The following is a 23,711-nucleotide window of genomic DNA, read 5'->3' as shown; positions in this document are numbered from 1 at the left end:
CCTATCTTCTGAGCACAGGACTAAGTAAAGACTATTCCAAGAAATGCGTGTGTGTGTGTGTGTGTGTGTGTGTATTCGCCTTGTCTGAATAGGCACTATACTAAACTTTTAATAACACAACTTCACCAATTTAGCCTACCTTAAAGGAGACACCAGGGAACCTGCGGGGAGTGGGGGGAAGGTTTAGTAACCTCACTGGAAGAGTTCAAGGGCTACAAAAGCAATGCAAAAGAAATAAAGTCTGCATCCAAAAGGAAGGCATATCCCACGCAGCCTTGAGCAGCAGCGTTTTACCACTTGGTCAGAGAAAACACTGAACCATCAATGACACTTCAAATCCTTATTAATTCTCTTCCTAGAGCCTGAGTCTCCAGGATGTGACATGAGCCAGCTTTATGGCTGAATAACGATAAAGGAAGAGCACACATTCATCCTCCCTTCCACCCATTCGCACTTTCCTAAATGCAGACACTACACATCTGGGGAGGTGGGCACCAAAGCCCCCAGTGCACTCGCTGGCTGTTCCCCAGACCACGTTTGGGGCTGGCCCTGCCACCCCTGGGGGAGAGCCACCATCCGCAGCATGTTTTGGGTTTTGCCAGCCTCCCCAGGGTGGGCAGCCAACCCCCAGCAAAACAGTCTAAATGTTCTGGAAAAGAGTGAGAGTCTCTGGATTCTGGTTCTTTGTCTAGAATCCACCTCCCAGCTGTGAGTCCCAGGAAAGGCACAGCTGCTCCCGTGCCTCAACTTTCCTCACCGGAGTGAATCCCTATGGTCCTATGTGTTGCTAGAATTTGTCACATCTTGGGTTGGGAGCCTCCGACGCACTGCCCACCCACATACCTTGTTGATCCTAAACGGGCATTCTTTGGTTTCGGATTCAGGAAACTTCTTCATCCACTTCCCAACGAAGTAGGCAGCATTCACCACGAGGATCTTTGTCTGGTCGCTGACACTGTTGTCAGCCAAGATGTTCTCAAAGCGGCCTGCAAACAGTTGTGGGAAAGCACAGATTGCACGGGTTATTCTTCCAAGCTACACCTGGCATCCACACACACGTCCGCGCTCGGGTAGTTGTCACCGCGCGTGGTTCTGCAGGCCGGCCGCCTCATTCCAGAAGGGGTCCCCTCTCTCTCCTTGTACTTTGTCCCCAGAACAAAGTACTCTGGTACTTTGTTACCAGAGCCCTAACCAGGAGGCAGTAGAGGGGAAGACAAGGAAAAGAAAGGAAGAACAGCCAGAGGAAAAGCAGGAGCTACCGCTTCCGAATGCCGATCCTGTGCTGGATGTTTCCTATGCACGATTTCACCGACTTGTCCCCATTTTACAGATGAGGAAGCTGAGACTTGGTGGTTAAGTCACGTGCCCAAGGTGACACATGAGCAAGGTCGGATTCAGGATTCAAAGCTGAGTCTTTCCGACTCCACAGCCTGTGCTCTGGAATGAAAATGCACGGGTGCAATTTTAACCTCTTCACGTGCATGACCTCGCAGTACTCCTGCAAGGCCCAGATCATCATCCCCATCTTATACTTCTGGAAACTGGGGCTCAGGGAAGCCGAACAGCCTTCCGGGCTCACTGGGCTGGAAAAGCACATCTAGGCAGGCCTGCCCTGCACTCTTCTCCCCGCAGCTCGGCTCACCCTGGACACAGATGCCTGTCTGCATCAAGGTCAGCACTGTCACTACTGCAGGGATCCAGTCCGCCACAGCCACAGCAGCTCCCTGCTGATAATGCCTTCATAAAACGTGTGAATAGCACGGACATTTTTTCTGAGAGATGTTCAATTACCTAAAACCTTGGGATCTTCACACTGTGGCTCAAGGCCACTTCGTGGACCTGTGACATGTGCGTGCAGGGCTCTGTTCTGGTCTCATGCTCCTCTGTCACCTGAAAATCCTTAATACATTTTTAATAAGGGTCCCTGCATTTGCATTTTGCACCAAGCTGTGTAACCAGTCCTGCCAATGGTACATGACGTGTTGAATACATAATCATGTTAAGGAAGGAACGTGAAGACCAGAGAAGTATGGGAAATGGTAGGTGATTCTTTTTTTCATGAAGTGACCTTCTCCAGTGAAATCTTAAATGTATAAAAAAAATTTTTTAAGCCCTTTAGAAAAAATACCATTATCTGGCAATTCTAGAAGCAAAACTGTTACACAGTAATTCAAACAGCAACTGCTTTTTGCTTATAAATTTTTAAACTGTGCTTACCCCAGTGTTACTTATACCAGTTTTCTCTTTACATAGGAAGGCAAAGAAGCATCATTTCAATTACAGATATATACATATATATATGTATATATATATATACATTTGCATGCGTGCCTGCATAGCCGTGGCTACCGCACACTATCTTGGTTATCATATATTATTTATTACCCTATATATCTAACTCGATCTTCACAACAACCATGTAAAAATTAATCAGGCCCCATTTTACAGTTCAGTAAACTGAGGTTCTTTACCCAAGTGACTCAGTTCAAAGTGGCAGCATTCGGATTCAAATCCAGGTCTTGAATGACTCCAACACCAAATTCTGTCCATGGCCTCACTCTGCAGCTGCCGCGTGGACTGTCATTCCTGAGTTAGCACCGCAACAGGACCCCTCCAGCCACACCCACAGGAAGCAAGTCCCCCCTGCCCCAGAAGTATGTCCCTCCCCAGATGGCAGTAGCAGAACCTGAAAGGTCCATCTGTGCAATCACTCCTTCACATTTAGGTTCTGTATCCCAAGGAGTCCTGGGGGGAGGGAGACCCCAATCGGCCCTCAGCACTCAGACTCATCTTAGCTGCAATTCCTTTCTAGCAAGGAGGACAACTCCCAGAGAACTTTAATGGAAGGGGGATGGACAGGAGAGGAGCCCTGAGCCAGGGGCAGGTCCAGGCAGCTGCAGCAGGAGAAGCCCCTGGGCTAGCAGAGAGCAGATTGGAGGGGGAGTGGGGGATCTGAGCACAAATTTCCCCCTCTGCTTTATTTGGGTTTTTATGTATACATGTTGGATTGCCTAGGAGCTTTTGTCCTTTTTTCCTTAATACATTTGTAGAATTGTTGAGCCAAAGGTGGCCTTAGGGACCAAGTTAAAGCCCTAGCCCTTTTTTCCAGATTGAGAAACCAGCCAGCGACTTGGACTTGCCCAAAACCACGCAGGGCCTGTGGGAGCTGGTGGCTGGCTGGAGAGCACAGCCAGATAGACCAACACTGAAGCACCAGGAATTCCTGCCAAGGGCAAGATGATGTAGGACATGCCTAGGAATCCTTGTGGTTGAAATGGCTGGCAGGGCAAGAATTTCGCCTGACTACGGAAAAACATCCGAGGAACCCTCCAGGTGTTTAATTTTATGCTTTGCAGAAAGATTCATGACAAGACAGGGTCCAAGTAAGGAAAGGATACTTGCCATCCGTGAGATCCTTGATTGACTGGTTGATCTGACCTTTTGTCTCTTCCAATTTATCTTTGAAGTCAACGGTTTCCATTTCCTTGGCATAGGGTCTCTTCGTAGAGCTGATGAACTCCTGAAAAACATCCAGCTCATAAAATCACAAAGTACCTAAAGTCCATGGTCAAGTCATTGCATCCTTCTGTGATTCTAACTAAAGGATTTGTAAACATCAAGATCCGTGAATACCCCTTCAGAATCTGTATCACTATACAAATGGGAACTTTCTGTGGAAATCAATGAATGTTCTTCGTATAATGTGGTTCGCTTCTTCAATTCTAGAAGCAAAACTTCCTCCATCAATGTAGTAGCAGCTTTCAGGGAGGGAAAAGGAACACTACAATAAACGTACATAAAAATTTATAACACAAATTCCAACTTAGAAACATTAAATGTACATTTTATATATATCTGAGAGGAGAAGAAATGTACAGAAAAAGAGAACTCTGTGAGTGGAAAACTCCTATCCTCACTGAAATTAATAGACTAGAGATTCTTGCTACAAAAAGTATGGTCCAAGGACCAAGAGATCAAGAGCTACAGCATCCCCTGGGATCTTATTAGAAATGCAGACTCTCAGGCCCCACCCCAGACCTACTGAATCAGAATGTGCATTTCAACAAGATTCTCAGGTGATTCTTCTCACATTTAACTTTGAAACACCGTCCTGTAGAGAACACAGCAGTGATTCTATCACAGGCCTGCTGGAAACACAAAACCCCAAACCTCATCCCTATTGATCTTTTCAAGTGATCTGAGGCAGAATTTGCACTTTTAACAAACACCCACATAGTTCTGATGCAGGTGGCACCCCTCTGATCACACTTGTTTCTTCTATTACCAGTAAATTTGCAACTGATACACACCCAGCAGGGGGAAATGGAAAGCAGTCATTTAAAAAATTTCTTTCCAGGCACCATGGTGCCTCAGTTTATTAAACATTTGACTCTCAATTTCTGCTCAGGTCATGATCTTAGGCCCATGAGATCAAGCTCTGCATTGGGCTCCATGCTTAGCTCAGAGTGTGCTTGTCTCTCTCCCTTTGCTCCTCCTCCTGCTCTCTCTCTTTCTAAAAATAAATAAATAAAATCTTTAATACGTAAATAAGTAGCCTTTAAAAACTTTATTTCAATTACAAGTTTGGTTGAAATAATTCAAAATGTAGAATGGAAGTTCAACCCAATGAAATATATCTGATTGAATGTCCTAAGCACAGGGCCTTCCTTGAATTCCTTCGAAGCAGCTACAGCCTTAGCTGGTTCACTTCTGTTAACAGCAACCCCACCTTGGGACTGAGTATTGCCATCACCTGAGAGAGCTGGGGCCACGGAGAAGATCAGAACCTCAGCAACATAAAGGGCCTTCCCATCCTCACTGCTAGCAATACAATGTATTAAGCATCTCCTAAGGACCACCTTAGGTCCTTTTAAACATTTAAAATGTTTCCATACTCAAACCCCAACACACAACTCCCATATTTTTTTTAATTCCCCAGGTAATTTTCCCCAGGTCAGAAAAGAAGACTGTATGTATGTCTTCACACAATAAGAATAAAGTCACAATAATACCTAGTAACCCATGACCTCAAAGATCTTGACCAGAAAAACAAACAGCTACAAGAGAAAGTAGTAAAACTATGGTAAAATATTTAACTGGCAGTCTCCCTATCAGATGCGGAAAGCTTGAAACTTTGACCCTGCAAACACAAACAGCATCAACTCTGTATCAGTAACGTAGAGAAAGAACCTCTATGTAGTAGTCTAGGAGGCTGGCTATGTGTTTCAAATACAGATTGTAAAAATATTATGATATCCTCTGGGGTCAAATGTCAGGAAACTACAGTGTACTTTATATATGATTCCTTCAAGAAACAGCTGAAATTAAATGCTGAGAGCTACCATGGATAGATGCCCACATGACCAGCCCTGGAAAGCAAACAAAACCAATTTGTGACCGATTCGAGCAATTGCTATTTTTCTTATTGATTTTTGAGAACCATCAAGAGAACATGGTGCACGTGAACAAATGCGGTGGAGAACTTAAAAGGTTGACCCAGGCCATTTGCCCCACTGTTTAAGGAGAAAGAGGTTTAAGTCATGAGCTGTCTTGCATCTGTGGAGATACATTTACTAGAGACTTAGTACTCCCATTCTCTACTCCCCTCTGAGGAAGCTAGGAGGAAGAGTGAGATTTAGGCATGTTTGAGAGGAATGAGGGAAACCCACTGCTCCTCTGTATTTTGAGCTGTGATGTGACTGCGAAGTGATTCTAGCTAGATGTGATTCCCACTATCTTCACCCTCTCTCCTTAGAGGCTGCTTCTAGGCAACCAACTTGAGCAACAGAAACCTGAAAAAGTTGGGACCTGCAGGGACCCCCTCCTTCCTGGATAAATACAAACAGGCCCATTAGGCGACACCCTGCAAGATATCCACAAGCCCTAGGCAACCCATGGGTTACTTACACCCAGACATAGGTACCAAGACAGGAAGATTCTATAGGTTCCATACCTCCTCAGCCTGGCCACCACTGCCTCATGGTGCAGTCTCTCCCTTGCTGTCCTGCCTGCCACTCCCTTGAGGTGTGTGCAATAAACCTCTACCTCCTTTGTGCTGCCTTGGGTGAATTCTTTCACCACCAGAGCCACCAGCCTCCACCAGATCGAGTTGCCCATATTTGGTGCTCCCCCTCCCATCTGATTGAGAGACCATACACACACACACACTCACTACTAGGACTGGCTTATTTTGATAAGCCTGAAATCCTAAATGAGCATCCTAGAAGTGAATTTCACTGACAACAACATTGTAGGTCTAACCACCTCTGATAAAAGAGTGGAATTGTGCTAATTGCTTGAACCCACTTACTGTGGAAGGATCCAGAGATTTGTCCACGTAGAGCCGTTTGATTAGTTTCAATGAGTAAAAGGAACTGAGTTTGTTTACATCCGATGTCACTGTTTGAAATCCAAAGGGTACATCTTTGATATTTTCAAAATGAAGGACCTGTGAGGAGAAAAATAATCCATTACCCAGGAAGCATTGCCTCTTCCAATTGCAGTGGATATAGGACAATGGTCAGCCGCCTGGAGGGATCAGTACCTCTCTGCTCAATTGTCCCCTTAAAGGAAGGCTTTACAACCTGAGTATTATTGAAATTTTGGGCTAGATAGTTCTTCTTGGCGGGGAGGGTGGTTGAGGGGGTGCTGTCCTGGATATTATAGAATGCTGAGCAGCATCCCTGGCCGACTAGGTGCCAGTAGCACTCCTTCCTTCATTTGTGACAATCAAAAACGTCTCCAGGCATCGCCAAATGTCCCTGGGACAGGAGGGAGCTGAACTGTCCCTAGTTGAGAAACAGTGCCATAATGATAGTCTTCTCTTTATTCAACTATGGGGATATGGTGCCCATTCTTCAAAATGATGCCTCTAATGCTCATAACAGAAAGCTTTCTGAACTTGGGTAAGAGCAAAGCTGGGTTATAATTTCTATCCAATTGAGACACAAGAAGAGAGAGACTAATACCAAGAGAGACCATCATTAGACAGGTATCAGATTCAGGGAGACAGGTGTCTCTAGCCAGGGTCTTCAGTCCCTTCAGTCAGTCTAACCGAACATGCTGGTGCATCGCTGATGGTAGGCAGCTACCATACATGGTTGGCTGCCCTTGGGGGCTTCCGTCAGACAGCCCTGCCCTGGAATCTCAGCCTGTGCTAGTGATAGAAATATAATCTTGCCCAGCTCTTCAGAGCTTCACTTTCTCATCTGTAAAATGGACTGAGAATACCTACTTTTCTGAGTTGGTATGACCATTACAGACATTGTATGTAAAACACCTAAAACATATAGATTCAAAAATGTTACTAATTATTCTGATCATAATGGAGCTCAGTGGGTTGAGCGTCTGTCTTCCCCTCAGGTCATGATCTCAGCGTCCTGGGATCAGGCTCCCTGCTCAGGGGGAAGTCTGCTTCTCCCTCTTCTTCTTCCCCTCCTCCAGCTCATGTTTTTCTCTCGAATAAATAAATAAATAAATCTTTAAAAATTTTAATTATTATTATTTTGATTGTAATATTCTAAGTCACTTAAAACTAGGATGCTATATTCTGGAAGGCTTGAATTCTTCTCTTTTGTTCCTAACTTTTCTTTTGTTCCAACCAATAGCCCATCAGCTCCTCTGCTTCATAGTATTCCAAAACGTGATGTCAGCATAAGGTGATCCTCCCCTCACTATTAACTCATAATAATGGTCCTGATTGCCCCACCTCAGGTAATGTCACTAAATGGGCACATTATGCCAGTGACTCACAAAGCCTCAGTACTGCCCAGTCGAACTGGCTGGTCCAAGGCAGTACATAACTCTCAGGCCTAATGACAAGTAAAAAGACCAGAAAATTAAAGAACCCAGGTAACCACTACCAGGAAAACATTTGCAGGATCTGAAAAGAGCTTTATTATTATTCATGAGAACAGACCCACTACTGGGAAGTTCTCTTTACCATTCCTTCTCTGATGGGAGATAAGAAAGGAAAAAGGAAAAATGGGGTAGGGATGGAGGGGTGGGGGAGTCAGGAATGAGGGGTGCATGAGAAGAGACAGCTCTTCTGCCCACAACTCAGTTTTGAGTGTAAGTTCTTCATCCTGACCCAAATAATATTTTGTAGGTCATACTTTTTGGAGATTCATATATATAAGAAGATGTTCCTTTTTTTTTAAAGATTTATTTATTTATTTATGATAGACATAGAGAGAGAGAGAATGGCAGAGACACAGGAGGAGGGAGAAGCAGGCTCCATGCCGGGAGCCCCATGTGGGACTCGATTCTGGAGTCCCGGGAGAATCGCACCCTGGGCCAAAGGCAGGCACTAAACCGCTGAGCCACCCAGGGATCCCCGAAGATATTCCTTTTTTAAGTGCTTGTGAGTTAATAGGAAAAAAAATCTGTTGAACCTAAAATGATTAACATAAGAATAATACTGGAATGGAATTAGAAGTACATCCACCCAGTATCTAAGAGGGGAAGATGAGTAAAGGAAAAAATTTCCAGGCATTAAATATATAATTCATGGGAATGTAATATACAGCAGTGTGACTCTATATTATATATATTATATATATATGACTGTATATTATATATTAATAATACTATATTGTATATTTGAAAGTTGCCAAGAGAGTAGATCTCAAAAGGTCTCATTGAAGAAAAAAAATTTTGTTACAAGGTACAGATAGACGTTAACTTGACTCACTGCGGTGATCATTTCACAATATATGCAGATATCAAATCATTATATTGTACACCTAAAACTAATGTTATATATCAACTATATCACAATGAAAAAAAATGAAAAACTAAAATAAAGGTAAATGACTACTTAAAATGTACTAATCTGGAAGATCACCTCATTTGAAGGTCTAAGGATTTTACAAACCTAGATAATCAACCATACCCCAAAACAGAAACTCTAAAAAAAAAAAAATACACAGGCACACACATGTATAGTCACATATGCATACAACTATATACTATGGGGTAGGAGGTGACATCATTTTAATCCAATCTTCTCAAATGGGATACTCAAGTCCCAGGGAGTATTCTGAAACATAAGAAAGCACAATCATCTTCTTATTCATCCCTGTTATTTGAAGGTAGAAAATTTAAAATGTTATTTCTGTACCAACATATAAGCACAGATCTATTTAATATGAATATATTAATATAGGGTGGAATGTACTATAGAGTAGAATGCAGTTGAGCCTACATCTTAAAATAAAGCATGATGCTGTAAATAAATTTCATGCATAAAACAAGGGGTATCTGCAGTGGCACATTTAACACCATCTTGATTGATCCTTATAATGTAACAGGTAAACTTGCCGAAGGCCATCTGTTAGTATAGAGATTGTGATTCCCTAGCAGGTCCCAGGTTCTCCATCAACATGCTACTTGTAAATGTGGGTTGTAGGACCGATTAATGAACTTTCACATTTAAAAATTGATTAAGAGGGTGCTAGCAATGGCACAACTCTCAATCCTGAGTAATTTTCTCCAAGAGACTCCATTCACTTTCCCTAGGCATTGTCCACATGTTCTAATAACCCTTTTTGTACTCAAAGCAGAAACAAAGTATGGAGCTTACCTGTCCAATTTCATTTGCTGTGTCACCTTTGGCACCTACTTGAGCAAGTGACAGAGAGGTGGAGAGACAGATTGGAGAGAAGAGGACATTGCCCTCTGGCTCCTTTTCACACAGTTGTTTGAAAAGGTCAACTGCAAAAGCTGAATTTGCCAATCGTAGAGCATCCATTGTGGGCCTGGAGCAAAGGACAAGGATGAAGTTATTTCCAAAGTGTCTTTAAGGGGCACCTGGGTGGCTCAGCCGGTTGAGCATCTGCCTTCGGCTCAGGTCACGATCCCAGGGTCCCAGGATCGAGTCCCACGTTGGGCTCCCTGCTTCTCCCTTTCCCTCTGTCCCTCCCTCTCGTGCCCCTCATGTTCTCTTTCTCATGCACACTCTCTCTCTTTCTCAATTAAATAAATAAAATATTTAAAGCATCTTTAAGGTGTTCTCAATTACATTCTGCCAATGCAACAAGAATTCTCACAAAATGATGGTGTTGGGTAGAAGAAGGAACTTTCAATAAATGCAAGTTTAAAAGCCAATGGGAAAATGTCCTAAGAGCTGAACGGTCCAGTATGTGAGATCCTCTGTGTGTACTGTTCTGCCCGGAATTTCCAAATTCAGGCCTATTCAGCCACAAAGGCCATTGTCAGGATCCTGGTATTCATGCCTCTTTCTCAAAAAGTGGACCAAACAGTTGACAACACTGATCAAAATCCATTGGTTTTCTTTACCAATTTTGTGTCAATTAAGATTTAAGTTAAGCCATATAAAATTGACATTTTTGTAGATAAAAAACAGTCAAATCACAGCAGTTCTGCGTGATTCAACTTAATATTTAGTAAGTATCATGGTAACTTGAACTTTCTAATATTTAATAATTTAATATTTAGTAAGTTCAAGGATATGCTGAAGTCCCACTTCCTGGGTACCCGTGAATGAGATCTTATTTGGAAATAGGATCTTTGCAGATTTAATCAAGTTAGGGTCATTAGGGTGGCCCTAATCCAATATGACCAAAGTCCTTGTAAGAACAGGAGAAAAGACACAGCAAGAGACCTGTGCAAAAGGAAGATGGTGTGAAGACACACTGGGAGAAGACCACGTGACAGCGGAGGTGGAGATCGAAGTGATGTTTCTACGAGCCAAGGAACCCCAAGGATCACTGGCAACACCAGAAACTAAGAGAAAAGCATGGGACAAACTCTCCTATGGCTTGCAGAGAGAGCAGGGCCCTGCCAGCTTCTTGATTTCAGATTTCTGGTCTCAAAACTGTGGCAAAACACATTTCTGTCATTTTAAGCCACACAATCTATGGCACTTTGTTACAGCAGCCCCAGGAGATCAGTACAAGCAGTAGTGTCTTCGTAGGGGACCTAGCACATGGTAATATTTAACAAATAGAGCTGTTATTGTTTTTGTTGTTAGTACATACCTACCATGTGGAAGACACGACCCAAAGTATTAGAAGTATCAACTGAGTCCCTCCTCCTCTGAGTCTGCAATCTCTCTGGACAGATACAGAGACAAATAAGTAGAATGTGGGGCTGCCTATGCCATGTGAGCAGTGCAACAAGTAACATAGGAGGTAAAGAAAAGAGAGGAGGTGGGTTCGGCTAAAAATATGGAGAGAACAGTGACTAGGTGCCTAGTCTTGTCTCAGGACTCTTATTCTGATACAGGATCTCTAAGTGGTGTCCAGAGACCCCTGGCAGCCCCTGAGACCCTGTCAGTGGGTCCATTTTCAGGGGCACCTGGCTGGTTCAGTCTCATGGTGGAGCATGCGACTCTTGACCCCAGGGGTTGTGAGTTCGAGCCCCTTGTTGGGCACAAGGATTCAATAATTTTTTCTTAATTTTCATAATAACATATAAACATTGTTTGTCTTTTCATTTTCAATCTCTCACAAATATGCAACAGAGTTTTCCAGAGGCCGTTTGGTGTGTCTTCTCTTAAACCAAATATTAAAGAGATTTGAAGAAATGAAAAAACAATGTACTCTTCTTTACTGCACTTTTTTCCTTTATAAAGTGGTTGCTTTTCATAAAGATACGTGATTCGTGCTAATATACCATGATTACATTATCGTCATTTTTAATAAATTAGTAAATATTTCCAAAGTTCTCCAGTTTTAATTTCTAATTTGGGAAATAGTGATAGATATATCCGACATCAAAAAAAGAAAGAGGGATGCCTGGGTGGCTCAGCAGTTGAGCATCTGCCTTTGGCTCTGTGCGTGATCCCGGGATCCGGGATCGAGTCCCACTTTGGGCTCCTCGTGGGGAGCCTGCTTCTCCCTCTACCTGGGTCTCTGCCCCTCTCTCTCTCTCTCTCTCTCTCTCTCTGTGTGTGTGTGTGTCTCATGAATAAATAAATAAAATCTTTAAAAAAAAGAAAGAAAAGAAAAACAGTTCTTTGGGATCTGCAGTAATTTTTAAGAGTGTTAAGGGGGTCTTAAAAGTTAAAAGTTTGAGAATTGTTGTTCTATTGAAAGGTCCACCTCTCTGTCCAATCCAGTAGTGAACGATCAAGCCAGAAGGCACCTGGGTAACTCAAGCAGTCAGGGCATAACCCTTTCTAGAATAGAGCTGAGCTGCATGGACTCTCCAGGCTCTCCCTGAGCCCAGGGTAGAATGTGTCTCAGGGTCATAGAATGATATTACGAGCCCTGGCTGACTAGTGCACAAGCCAAGGCTTGAAGTGTACCCCCAGAGCCATCGGGCACTGTGCAGTCACGCACACAGACACGAAAAGCAAACATGACATTGAAGGACTTTTAGTAGGACATGCTCCCTGGCATCAGACAAGGTATGTCACCACTCAAGATGGAGGGCTTCCTTCCAACAAGACCTAAAGAGCTGTTAGAGTCAATGCATGGATCACAACTATGTACCTTATCCCCGAAGAGAAATTCAAAATTCGAAGATGCAAGGATAAGAACAAGAAATGCACCCCTGGCCTACAAATATGTTTTCAGAATTCTGTCTTTTCTGGGACATGTGGTTTGTGTGTAGAATGGATTTAAAAAGATTATAATATATTTTGGAGTCTGTAAAAGCAAATTCATTAGCAAAAAAAAAAAGTTTTGTTGACCTGTTCGTGCTCACTGGTCATCTCCAGTGATGTCTTCCTTCTTCATTTGATGTCCCTGATAAGAACAGCCAAGTGAGCTGAGGTCCATGTTCTCACTGAAAACCTACCACCAGGTAACCTTAAATCTAACACGTCTTTGAGGCCCACCCCCTTCTCTTCTCTCTTCAGAGGTGGGGTCTGCGAGGGATGACCTCGCACTCCCAGGAGAAGCAGCCCAGCATCAGGTGTGCAGAGGGCAATGAGACAGTAAAGGAAATGTACAGGGTGTTTGGACCAGTACAACCACTGGCGTAGATTAAAAGAAACTTCACAAAAGGTTTGGGGAATCTGTGTAACAGACTTTTAGGACAAGAAGTCTGGCTTTCTCCAACAGCAAGTTGAACGTTGATGGTACTAACTTCATCTACAGCTAAAATTCAACATGAGTAATTTCCCCATCAGAGAGAGATGCCCAAATGAGCTATTTCTTCTGCAAAGAGAAAAACCTAATCCCAGGTCACTGCGAACTTCTCAAAGCTTTTACAACCTGAGGCCTAATCGCATTAATAATAATATGAAAACATACCAACTCTGCGTAAACAGACATCAGTAGTCCTTTTGCAGCATGTATTTCCTACTGTCCCAGAAGAGAAATTAGAATCATTTTGCATAATTGATAACAAACTTTACTTTTAAAGTCTGATTTCTTTTGTGTGTGTAAGGCCTTGGAGTAATCTGCTAAGGGAATTTTGACTGCAAGCACCTGGGAGTGAATCAAAGGGTAAGGAAATGTCCATTTTGTTTGAGTGAAGCCCCATTCTTTCATGCTTTATGGCATTTGAAGATAAATTTAGTCTAAATGGTTCTATGCGAATACAAGATCGTGGTGGTTTTTAGCACAGTTGATTACACAATATAATTAACACTGTGTTGCAATTCAAGCCTTAGAGTCAGGTCCCTGTTGAAAAATGCAAATCAGTGCATGTCTATCAGCTGAAGCTTTCACAACAGGGGCAGACCCTCCCTTTTAAGACTGTTCCTTTGCATGAGAATCCTCAGTGCATGAGTCCAAACAGGTGTGCCTTCTTATCCATGTGCTGACAAGCTCCTTTCTCAAAAAAGTCTCCAAAGTTTGGGAAGGTCATGCAGCTCTCAATATCTGAGGTCCCAAAGACAACAACATTGTTTGATGCTTGATAAAGGAAGCAGAAAATGTCTGTACATGGAAATTGTAGGGACAATCACCGAGTAATCAACCAGATGCTGCATGGTAAATTTGATCACTTGCTTGGTGATTAGTACTAACTGACCTAAAACACTTAATGTCGATCTGGTCTGAGGTGGATCCAAGGGATGACTTTGGCCACAGCCGATTGCCACCTGAGTCTGCTGCCAGACAAAGCATGCAAACAATTTTCTTTTTTTTTTTTTTTTTTTTTTTTTTTAATTAACTTTTATTGGTGTTTAATTTACCAACATACAGAAAAACACCCAGTGCTCATCCCGTCAAGTGTCCACCTCAGTGCCCGTCACCCATTCCCCTCCAACACCCGCCCTCCTCCCCTTCCACCACCCCTAGTTCGTTTCCCCGAGTTAGGAGTCTTTATGTTCTGTCTCCCTTCCTGATATTTCCCAACATTTCTTTTCCCTTCCTTTATATTCCCTTTCACTATTATTCATATTCCCCAAATGAATGAGAACATACACTGTTTGTCCTTCTCCGATTGACTTATTTCACTCAGCATAATACCCTCCATGCAAACAATTTTCAACAATGTTAGCAATACAAGCCCAGGAAAACACACCAGGTCGTATATGGACAATTTTGGGTAGCAAATGCTATAAAAATTATGGGTACAAGAGTAGAGATTAAAAAAAAAAAAAAGAGTAGCGATAAGCAAGTTTTACATAATAAACGTACATGTCTAATGACCTGTGCTCAGAGTGCTAACATCGCTGCAACTCTTTTGGTTTTGTTACAGAGAGGACTTCTTTCATTTTCATGAAAACCCCATGACAATTATAACAAAGAAAATTTGCATTACAGCCCCAAAATAGAAACCACTATCTCTTTTAGTCACTTAAATCTTTAAAAGGCACTTTTATCTTAACCAGAGAAAAGGGAGATGGAAATTTAAGAATAAATGCAAATGCAACAAATAAAAAGTTTCCAGAATTTACTGCCAAGTTGCCTGTTGTGTGCATTGTATCCTAAAATCATAAACCTCTCAAGTGGGACAAGATCTTGGAATGGATCTAGTCTGGCTCCTCCCCTTCGTGTTACAGATGAGGAAAGTAAGGCGGGCAGAGATGAAGTGATTGTCCCAGGCCACCCACACGGAGAGTGAGAGTGGAAAAACCAGACCTTCATTTCCACCAGCTGCCTGCTGGGTACTCCTCACCACACCTCATCACCTTCCCTCTCAGTGATTGGGTCTTGGCTGGCATGTGTTCTCTCAGAAGTCTTCTGAGTTAAAAATCCTACATGTCCTGAATTACTCCTTCAGAGATACCAAGAGACTTTGCACATTTTTTTTAATCAACACAAAACTTTTTTCCCCATTTTCCAAGAAGCACTTGTTTTCTGCTATTTACATTGCAAACTATTCATCTGATATTTCTTTCACTTAACAAGGGTTAACTGCATCCCTCATGTGTGTCAGGCACTGAGATAGACATTAAGAAATCACAAGTGAACATGCACATGGTTCTTGCCACTGTGGAGCTGTCTGTCATGTGGCATGACACATGTGATAGTGTGATTAGCTTTTGGATGGTGGCACAAGTTACTATGGGAGCCCTCAGGGGAAGCAGCTCACTCAGAGTAAAATCTTAGTGAACTCCCCGCAAGACAGTAATATCCAAGTAAGTCACATGAAGGAGAAGTTAGCCATGCAAAAATGTGTGCCAGAGAGAATGGACCCAATTCAGAAACTGCAGGTAATCCTGCAGTAGAGACACACACACTAGGATGTGAGCAGTGTGAGTGTGCTCACTTCTCTAGACCTATAAGCTGGTCACTGGCTCCTGCATAAAGATTCCTATAGTTTCTAATGCATCTAAGCCAATGGTCCTCAAACTTTTCATCTGTAGACCATTTGAATGAGATAAAGACTTTATGGATAAGTTGACCTATGCCCTTCTTTGCCTGGGACAGTTCTGGCTTATCTGTGTTGTCCTGACATTAGCAAGATTGCCCCTTCCACACTCAAACATGCTGTATTTGAACAAGATAAGTCCACCCCACCTATAGATCCATTCTTCTATGTGCATGTGCATATGCATACGCACATGCACATGTGGGTGCATGGCTATGTACATAATTTTTTCATTCCTTAAAAACTATTTTTCACTGTGTCACGTTATTGTGGATATCATTAGGTCTAGCTAGCCTCAGTTTACCAATGAAGAAAAATGTGGTGGAAAAAAATCTCGAAGTGTTTGGTCTAGCCAATCCCTAGGCAAGGTTTTGCTATAATAACTATAATGGAATGCCTAAAAACACTGTCTCTGCTGTCTATACTCATAAAAAGAAAAAGAGGCAGATTAAAAAAATGGGGATCTTGCAGCTTCTGCATTGTGAAAAGAATCTCATGAGGATTAAATGAAGTTATGAAATGAGTAGATGTTTGTGAAAAGTGCTTTGTTAGCAGGAGAGGACAACTCAGACATTAGTAATAAGGTCAATTACTTAATTGCTAATGCCAGGGGAGCCTCTGCTGTGCTCAGATACTCTGTTTAAAAGACTGATCTTCACCACTGAGCCTTCCCATTGCTGCTTAACAGTAAACTAGAGTTGGGCTTGCCGCACCAGAGTAACCGAAATTGCTCAGACTGCTTATCTTCAAAGTCAAGCAGAGGGATTGAAGTAGCAGGATTCAAGGCGTTAGGAAGCAAAGAAATAAACCTGCTGAGTCATATGGAGAATCCTTTCTTCAGGCAAGCTTCCATTTCTCCACCCATCAAGGAACCCATCAAACACTTGCACATTTTGCTGGGGACTGAGGTGTGAGACCCGCTTGATTCTATTCAAAACCCATTTGGTAATGCAAAGGTGAAGAAGTTATTAAGAGTACCTGTGGGGTCATGGAAAAGTCCACAAGCTGTGATTTTGAAGGCCTGGATTCTACTTCATCTCCCCACTTATAAGCTATGTGACTGTGGACACCACTTCACCTCTGTGAACACCCCCCCCTCCTCATCCACAAAGTAAAGGGCTGAGCCAGAGTGTTGCTAAACCCTCAGCTCTGTGAATCTGTGCCTAATCTGATTACAAGCCAGCAGAACAGCCCAGCCTGTTAAATTGATCTTTAGTATGATACACGTCAATGAAGCCATAAAAACCATAGTGTCTATCGGGAAGAAATTATGAACCAACCTATTTGAAAGTTGCCCAAGAATACACATTTGAAATATGCAACTTGTTTCAAGTGTCCTGAAACCCAGAAATAGGAAGGGAGGATACTCCTCACTTGGAAGAACATAGTTGCTAGGAAGCGCACACTGACTGGGTACTTAAAAATGCCAAAAAGAAGAACCGTTCCAAAATCAAACTCTGATCCAACCAGGAAGGAGGGCCGGACCCCCAAATGCCTTCAGAGTCTCTTCAGGTTTTCAGTGCCATGCCCTTTCTGAAACTAGTGTTACAAAATTCATTCTGAATCCCCACACAGTGCTGAAAAGGTCTTCAGAAAGACTTTGCCCTCCAGAAATCAGTGTTGCACAGCCACCACCACCACCACCACCCAAACTTCCTACCCATATTATTTCTTCATATTCATAGCTCATCTGGCTAAGTGATTTTACTCCCTACATGGCATTCCTGGTTCCCAAAGGACCAAGAGCTCAAAGTGCTGCCCATGTGGGGATGGCAGGCAGCAGCACTACAGCCCACAGCCTATCCCTGATAATAACCATTACGTCAACTTCCTTCACCACCTCGAATCAGCTCAAATCATTATTTTGTTCTAAGAATTTTCCCAGAAAAGAGAATTACCAGCCCTGCTACCACACTTTGCTTACCTGGAGTCACAGTTATCCTGGAAAACGCACAGCAAGGGAAAAAGAAAGTGAGGGCTGTGAAAGGACCTTGATGTAGGAGCAACCCTCTGTGGGGCAGAGGCAGGACTCACTCACCTGAACCGGCACCACTCCCTCTGTGACCACTCCCAGCCTGCCCTCTCACCGCCCTCCCACTTCTGCTCTCCCAGCTCTTACTCATGCCTCTTGGCAGCTGGTCCATGACTGAAAAAAATGATTCAGGCTGAAGTTGCTGTTGTCTGCACAGCTTCCAAAGGCCTCCAACATGCTCAGGCAAGAAGGGCTGTCGGTGGATCCTGCCTTGGGCTAAATATATACATACATACACACATAAGGGCAACCCTGGTAGGCCACGTGGGACCAGAAGATGATATATGATATGAAATAGAAGGAATATGCGATGGTCCTAATGATTCACACTTCTCAAATAGGGTGGTGCCCCAGAAAGCTCTCTAACCTCCACCTTTCCACGTAAACTGGAATCGCTCATACTGCTAGAATGCCAAAGAGGTACTACCTACTAAACAGAATGGCAATCACAAAAGAAGAGGGAATATAAATGAAATAAATTATGCTTAGCAAAATATGTACTACCGAATTGACAGGACAGAGTGCTTGATGAAGTTCCCGGTGATTAAGATGACACAGCTCTGCTGTTTGTGGAGCTTGCTCTGTGCAGATTCCAGATTTCCTCCCTCCCTGTGGCTCCTTCATTCGGTGGGACCTACACCCTTCCTACCAAAATTTCTTGGCAAAGTACCCGCAACTGAACCAATGGCTTCTCTGCTCTGCTTCCTAAGATTCCCTATTGTTCATATACTACACTCTTTCATGATCATCTGTCTATTGCATAGTCTTTCCTATCCAACTATGAGAATCTTAAAGACCAAGCCTCATTCATTCTTGTAACACCAACACGTGGTGCAGACTTAATAGACAGTATACGGTCAATAAATGCTTGTCTAGATGAATGAGAGCACCCCATTTAGCCAAACTAAGATTGATAGCTTCCCTGGTTATTATTAACCAGGATCAAGTCATAAACCAAGTGAGTTGAACTCTGAAAGTGGAGCAAATGGAAGTAAGAAAACTATAAGAGGGTGAGGTGGGCAGGATGCCACTCAAAAATTACACTCTCCAGGTGTCGTGGGGAAATGTGGGTTGAGAGGCAGAGTCAGACATTGGGAAACTCAATGCCTCTTCTTGCTTGTACTATCCTAGATAAAGCACCTAATCACTCGGCCTCAGTGTCCTCATTTGTAAAATGAAATACACATATACATGAAGATACAATACATAGGAAGCATCCGACACATGGTGAGTGCTCCCTAATGATTATCATTTCACCCCTTTGCCTATTCCTCAGGCAGGCACAGGCTCGGAATAATCACAATGGCCAAAAGGCTGGTGCGGAATATTCACATCTAATTCACTACAATAGTTTATTGAATAGCAGCTGCATGCTTGCCACTGTGACCCAAAGACTTTAAGAGACTTGTGCTTATACCAGAGAGCTTTGTCCATTCTCCCTTTTGATGTTTGAATCCCCTCTGCAACACTCCTGCTCAGTGCCTGTCAAACCTGGACAGAAATGCTTCCAGCAACAGGAATTCAGCAATGCCAAGGAAGCCCAAACCGAAATCTGACTGCTGGAAATAAATATTTCATTAAAAATATTTAGTGGAAAGTGATATGGCTGTTTGTAGGAAGTACCATCTGTTCTATAATTACCCAAATAAGTTCCAATTTCCTTCTCTTTCATTTGCCACAAAGCCATGTGATGGACTATGCATTAAAGAGTAGATTTTTTTTGAGAGAGAGAGAAATATAGCTTAAAGAATGAATTATCCATTCAGTCATCAAACAGTTTTATCATACATAATTTTCTTTAATTCAACAAAAACAATCATCAGCCCAAATATTTAATAACCTAGGAGACAGTTTTGTTGGTGCTTTTTCTTACCTATATGCTGAAACAGTGCAAACATTACAACTTGATTACTCAGCATTTTGGCTGAGGGATGGCTTGACACACCCGGCCACTCCCAGGAACCATTCAAAGGAGCTTTGTTATAGCCTGCTTAGAATTGTCTCTCTCTCCCTCCCTCTTTCTTTCTTTCTCTCAGTCTCTCTTTCTCTCTCTGTCTCTCTCTGTCTCTCTGTCTTCTCTTCCAAGAAGATAAATTTCAGCCAAAAATTCTTTTTCTTTTTTAATTGGAGTTCAATTTGGCAACATATAGCATATCACCCAGTGCTCATCCTTTCAAGTGCCTCCCTCAGTGCCCGTCCCCCCGCCCACCTCCCTTTCCACTACCCCTTGTTCGTTTCCCAGAGTTAGGTGTCTCTCATGTTCTGTCACTGTTTCTGATATTTCCCTCTCATTTTCTCTCCTTTCCCCTTTATTCCCTTTCACTATTTTTTATATTCCCCAAATGAATGAGACCATATAATGATTGTCTTTCTCAGATGGACTTACTTCACCCAGCATAACACCCTCCAGTTCCATCCACATCAAAGCAAATGGTGGGTATTTGTCATTTCTAATGGCTGAGGAATATTCCACTGTGTACATAGACCACATCTTCTTTATCCATTCATCTTTTGATAGGTACCAAGGCTCCTTCCACAGTTTGGCTATTGTGGACATTGCTGCTATAAACATTGGGGTGCAGCTGTCCTGCCATTTCACTGCATCTATGTCTTTGGGGTAACTCCTCAGTAGTACAATTGCTGGGTCATAGGGCAGTTCAATTTTTAACTCTTTGAGGAACCTCCACACAGTTTTCCAGAGTGGCTGTACCAGTTCACATTCCCACCAACAGTGCAAGAGGGTTCCCCTTTCTCCACATCCTCTCCAACATTTGTTGTTTCTTGCCTTGTTAATTTTCACCATTCTCACTGGTGTGAGGTGGTATCTCATTTTGATGCCCCTGGCTCTGGTTTTCTTTTTTAATATTCCCCTGGCTGGGGTCTTTTCTGATTCCACACAAATCTTATGGATTATTTGTTCCAACTCTCTGAAGAAAGCCCATGCTATTTTGATAGGGATTGCATTGAACATGTAAATTGCCCTGGGTAGCATAGACATTTTCACAATATTAATTCTTCCAATCCATGAGCATGGAATATTTTTCCATCTCCTGTGTCTTCCTCAATTTCTTTCAGAAGTGTTCTATAGTTTTTAGGGTATAGATCCTTTATCTCTTTGGTTAGGTTTATTCCTAGGTATCTTATGTTTTTGGGTGCAATTGTAAATGGGATTGACTCCTTAATTTCGCTTTCTTCAGTCTCATTGTTAGTGTATAGAAATGCCACTGATTTCTGGGCATTGATTCTGTATCCTGCCACACTGCCAAATTGCTGTATGAGTTCTTACAATCTTGGGGTGGAGTCTTTTGGGTTTTCTACGTACAGTATCATGTCATCTGTGAGGAGGGAGAGTTTGACTTCTTTGCCAATTTGAATGCCTTTTATTTATTTTGGTTGCCTGATAGCTGAGGCTAGGACTTCCAGTACTATGTTGAATAGCAGTGGTGAGAGTGGACATCCCTGTCGTGTTCCTGATCTTAGGGGAAAGGCTCCCAGTGTTTCCCCATTGAGAATGATATTTGCTGTGGGCTTTTCATAGATGGCTTTTAAGATGCTGAGGAATGTTCCCTCTATCCCTACACTCTGAAGAGTTTTGATCAGGAATGGATGCTGTATTTTGTCAAATGCTTTCTCTGCATCTATGGAGAGGATCATATGGTTCTTGTTTTTTCTCTTGTTGATATGATCTATCACTTGATTGCTTTACAGTGTTGAACCAGCCTTGCATCCCAAGGATAAATCCCACTTGGTTGTGGTGAATAATTTTCTTAATGTACTGTTGGATACTCTTGACTAGTATCTTTTTGAAAATTTTTGCATCTGTGTTCATCAGAGATACTGTTCTATAATTCTCCTTTTTGGTGGGGTCTTTGTCTGGTTTTGGAATTAAGGTGATGCTGGCCTCATAGAACAATTTTAGAAGTATTCCATCTATCTTTTAGAACAGCTTTAGTAGAGTAGGTATTGCTTCTTCTTTAAACGTTTGATAGAATTCCCCTGGGAAGCCATCTGGTCCTGGACTTTTGTGTCTTGGGAGGTTTTTGATGACTGCTTCAATTTCCTCCCTGGTTATTGGCCTATTCAGGTTTTCTATTTCTTCCTGTTCCAGTTTTGGTAGTTTGTAGTTTTCCAGACATGCGTTCATTTCTTCTAGATTGCCTAATTTATTGGCATATAGCTGCGCATAATATGTTTTTTAAATCGCTTGTATTTCCTTGGTATTGGTTGTGATCTCTCCTTTTTCATTTGTGATTTTATTAGATTTTATTAGAGTCTTTTCTCTTTTGTTTTTAATAAGGCTGGCTAATGGTTTATCTATCTTATTAATTCTTTCAAAGAACCAACTCCCGGTTTTGTTGATCTATTCCACGGTTCTGATCTCTATTTCAGTGAGTGTTGCTCGAATCTTCATTAACTTTCTTCTGCTGGGTGTAGGTTTTATTTGCTGTTCTTTTCCCAGTTCCTTTAGGTGCATGGTTAGCTTTTGTATTTGAGTTCTTTCCAGCTTTTGAATGGATGCTTGTATTGCAATGTATTTCCCTTGGGATCTCTAAAACAAAGTTTCATAGTGTGATTTAATGTAACCAGATTTTCCAATTACAGCTAAATTTTATTCACCTTTTAACTAAGGTACCTCTCTTACACTAAGGTACAATATTAGTGTGCCTTGGGCTCATTCTGGTGGGTGACCGAATAAAATGAGATGCATATAAAACATAATGTGTGCTTGTGGGAGACCATGATGACAACAATGATGAGAACTAATATTTATTGAGATGTTACTATATGCCAGGCACCATTTTATATATTTTACCAATTTGATCCCCACAACTATATGTGATGACACTTGGTCACTTGGACTGAGACTTAGAGAATGTCAGGAACTTGCCTAAGGGTCCCACAATTGGTGACAGAGCCAAGAATCGAGGCCAAGCCGATTGACTTCAGAGTCTATGTCTTGTCCTCTGTGCCATTGTTATAATGCTACTGGGTACATTTGTGAAAGTTATGGGGAAGGTTACATTGGCAATTTAGAGGCCTGGGTTCTAACTCTGCTTCTGCCATAGCCCCTCTATAGACTGAGCCAACTGACACTTGCTTAAGGACCCTAGATGTGTTGCTGCAGTTCCCTTCGTATCACTAGGTGGCAGACTTGGCAGTTGGAGGGAGCAGAGGGACTGCTGGATGTACAGTATTTAATTTGTAAATCTCATCTTGGCTTGTATCCACAGTTCTTCTGGTCTCTATTTCAGTGAGTGTTGCTCGAAAAGTATCATCAGCTTCTCACGTTTCCTAAAATTATGTGTTAGAATTTTGATTGAGATTCCACTGAATCTATATATTGGTTTATGAAGAGGATTTTAATATATATATATATAAATAAATATATATATATATTTAATATATATATATTTCATCTGTTTATTTGATGCTATCATCTGGAAAGGATATGGATGTATACTTTCCTTCTAGGCTTTGGTGCCTGCCATTTTCTGGGATTCAGAGGTTCAAGGGTCAGAGCTTCAATGACAACATAATGGGGGGGGCCCCTTCTTTTTTGCAGGAGGCATTTCTCAAAGGCAGAAAGTCCCTAGTGCATTTCCACAAATCCTAGGGTGCAGAACAATAGGGTCTTGGAGGAGCCAGCCCAAAGAACCTTGAATCCTTCTATGTCTATAATAGGGGTCTTGTGCTCTGTGTGTGAGTTCTTAGAGGTCACCCATTCTTGCATTCACTTTCATCCAGGGCAGATCAATAGGACTCACCCATGTAGAGATCAGATGACATGATTTCCACTCACTCTTCTCTACCTTGTGTCCCTCGTCTTGCTGTTTGCTCTGTGGTCACAGACCAAATTCCACGGAGAAACCAGTTATAAAGGTAGAATTCATTCAGGCCGGCTAATTAGGAAAGAGAGGAAAGAAAGTGGTTTTCTGGTAAAGAG

The 23,711-nt window shown here is 42.3% G+C and overlaps 1 protein-coding gene across 8 annotated transcripts in view; it reads right to left on the bottom strand.

Moving 5' to 3' along the window:
• Positions 1-23,711, bottom strand: part of SERPINB5 (serpin family B member 5) — a 79,029-nt gene that overhangs the window by 7,325 nt on the left and 47,993 nt on the right. For 4 of the 8 annotated variants that reach the window (XM_041739954.1, XM_041739957.1, XM_041739958.1 and 1 more), the window contains 4 exons: positions 9,584-9,758; positions 6,311-6,448; positions 3,403-3,520; positions 844-986 (listed from right to left, as the gene is read on the bottom strand). In XM_041739954.1, the coding sequence (XP_041595888.1) occupies positions 844-986; positions 3,403-3,520; positions 6,311-6,448; positions 9,584-9,758 (574 nt within the window). Of the gene's footprint in view, positions 1-843; positions 987-3,402; positions 3,521-6,310; positions 6,449-9,583; positions 9,759-16,713; positions 16,739-17,659; positions 17,817-23,532; positions 23,668-23,711 lie in introns of those variants that run through there. The other 4 variants (XM_041739960.1, XM_041739961.1, XM_041739959.1 and 1 more) reach the window with 4 other exon arrangements.

Source organism: Vulpes lagopus, chromosome 24, assembly GCF_018345385.1.
Source record: "Vulpes lagopus strain Blue_001 chromosome 24, ASM1834538v1, whole genome shotgun sequence".
NCBI classification, from domain to species: domain Eukaryota; kingdom Metazoa; phylum Chordata; class Mammalia; order Carnivora; family Canidae; genus Vulpes; species Vulpes lagopus.
The sequence above is the reverse complement of the archived record's forward strand: the minus strand, read 5'-3'. Positions and strand labels throughout refer to the sequence as shown.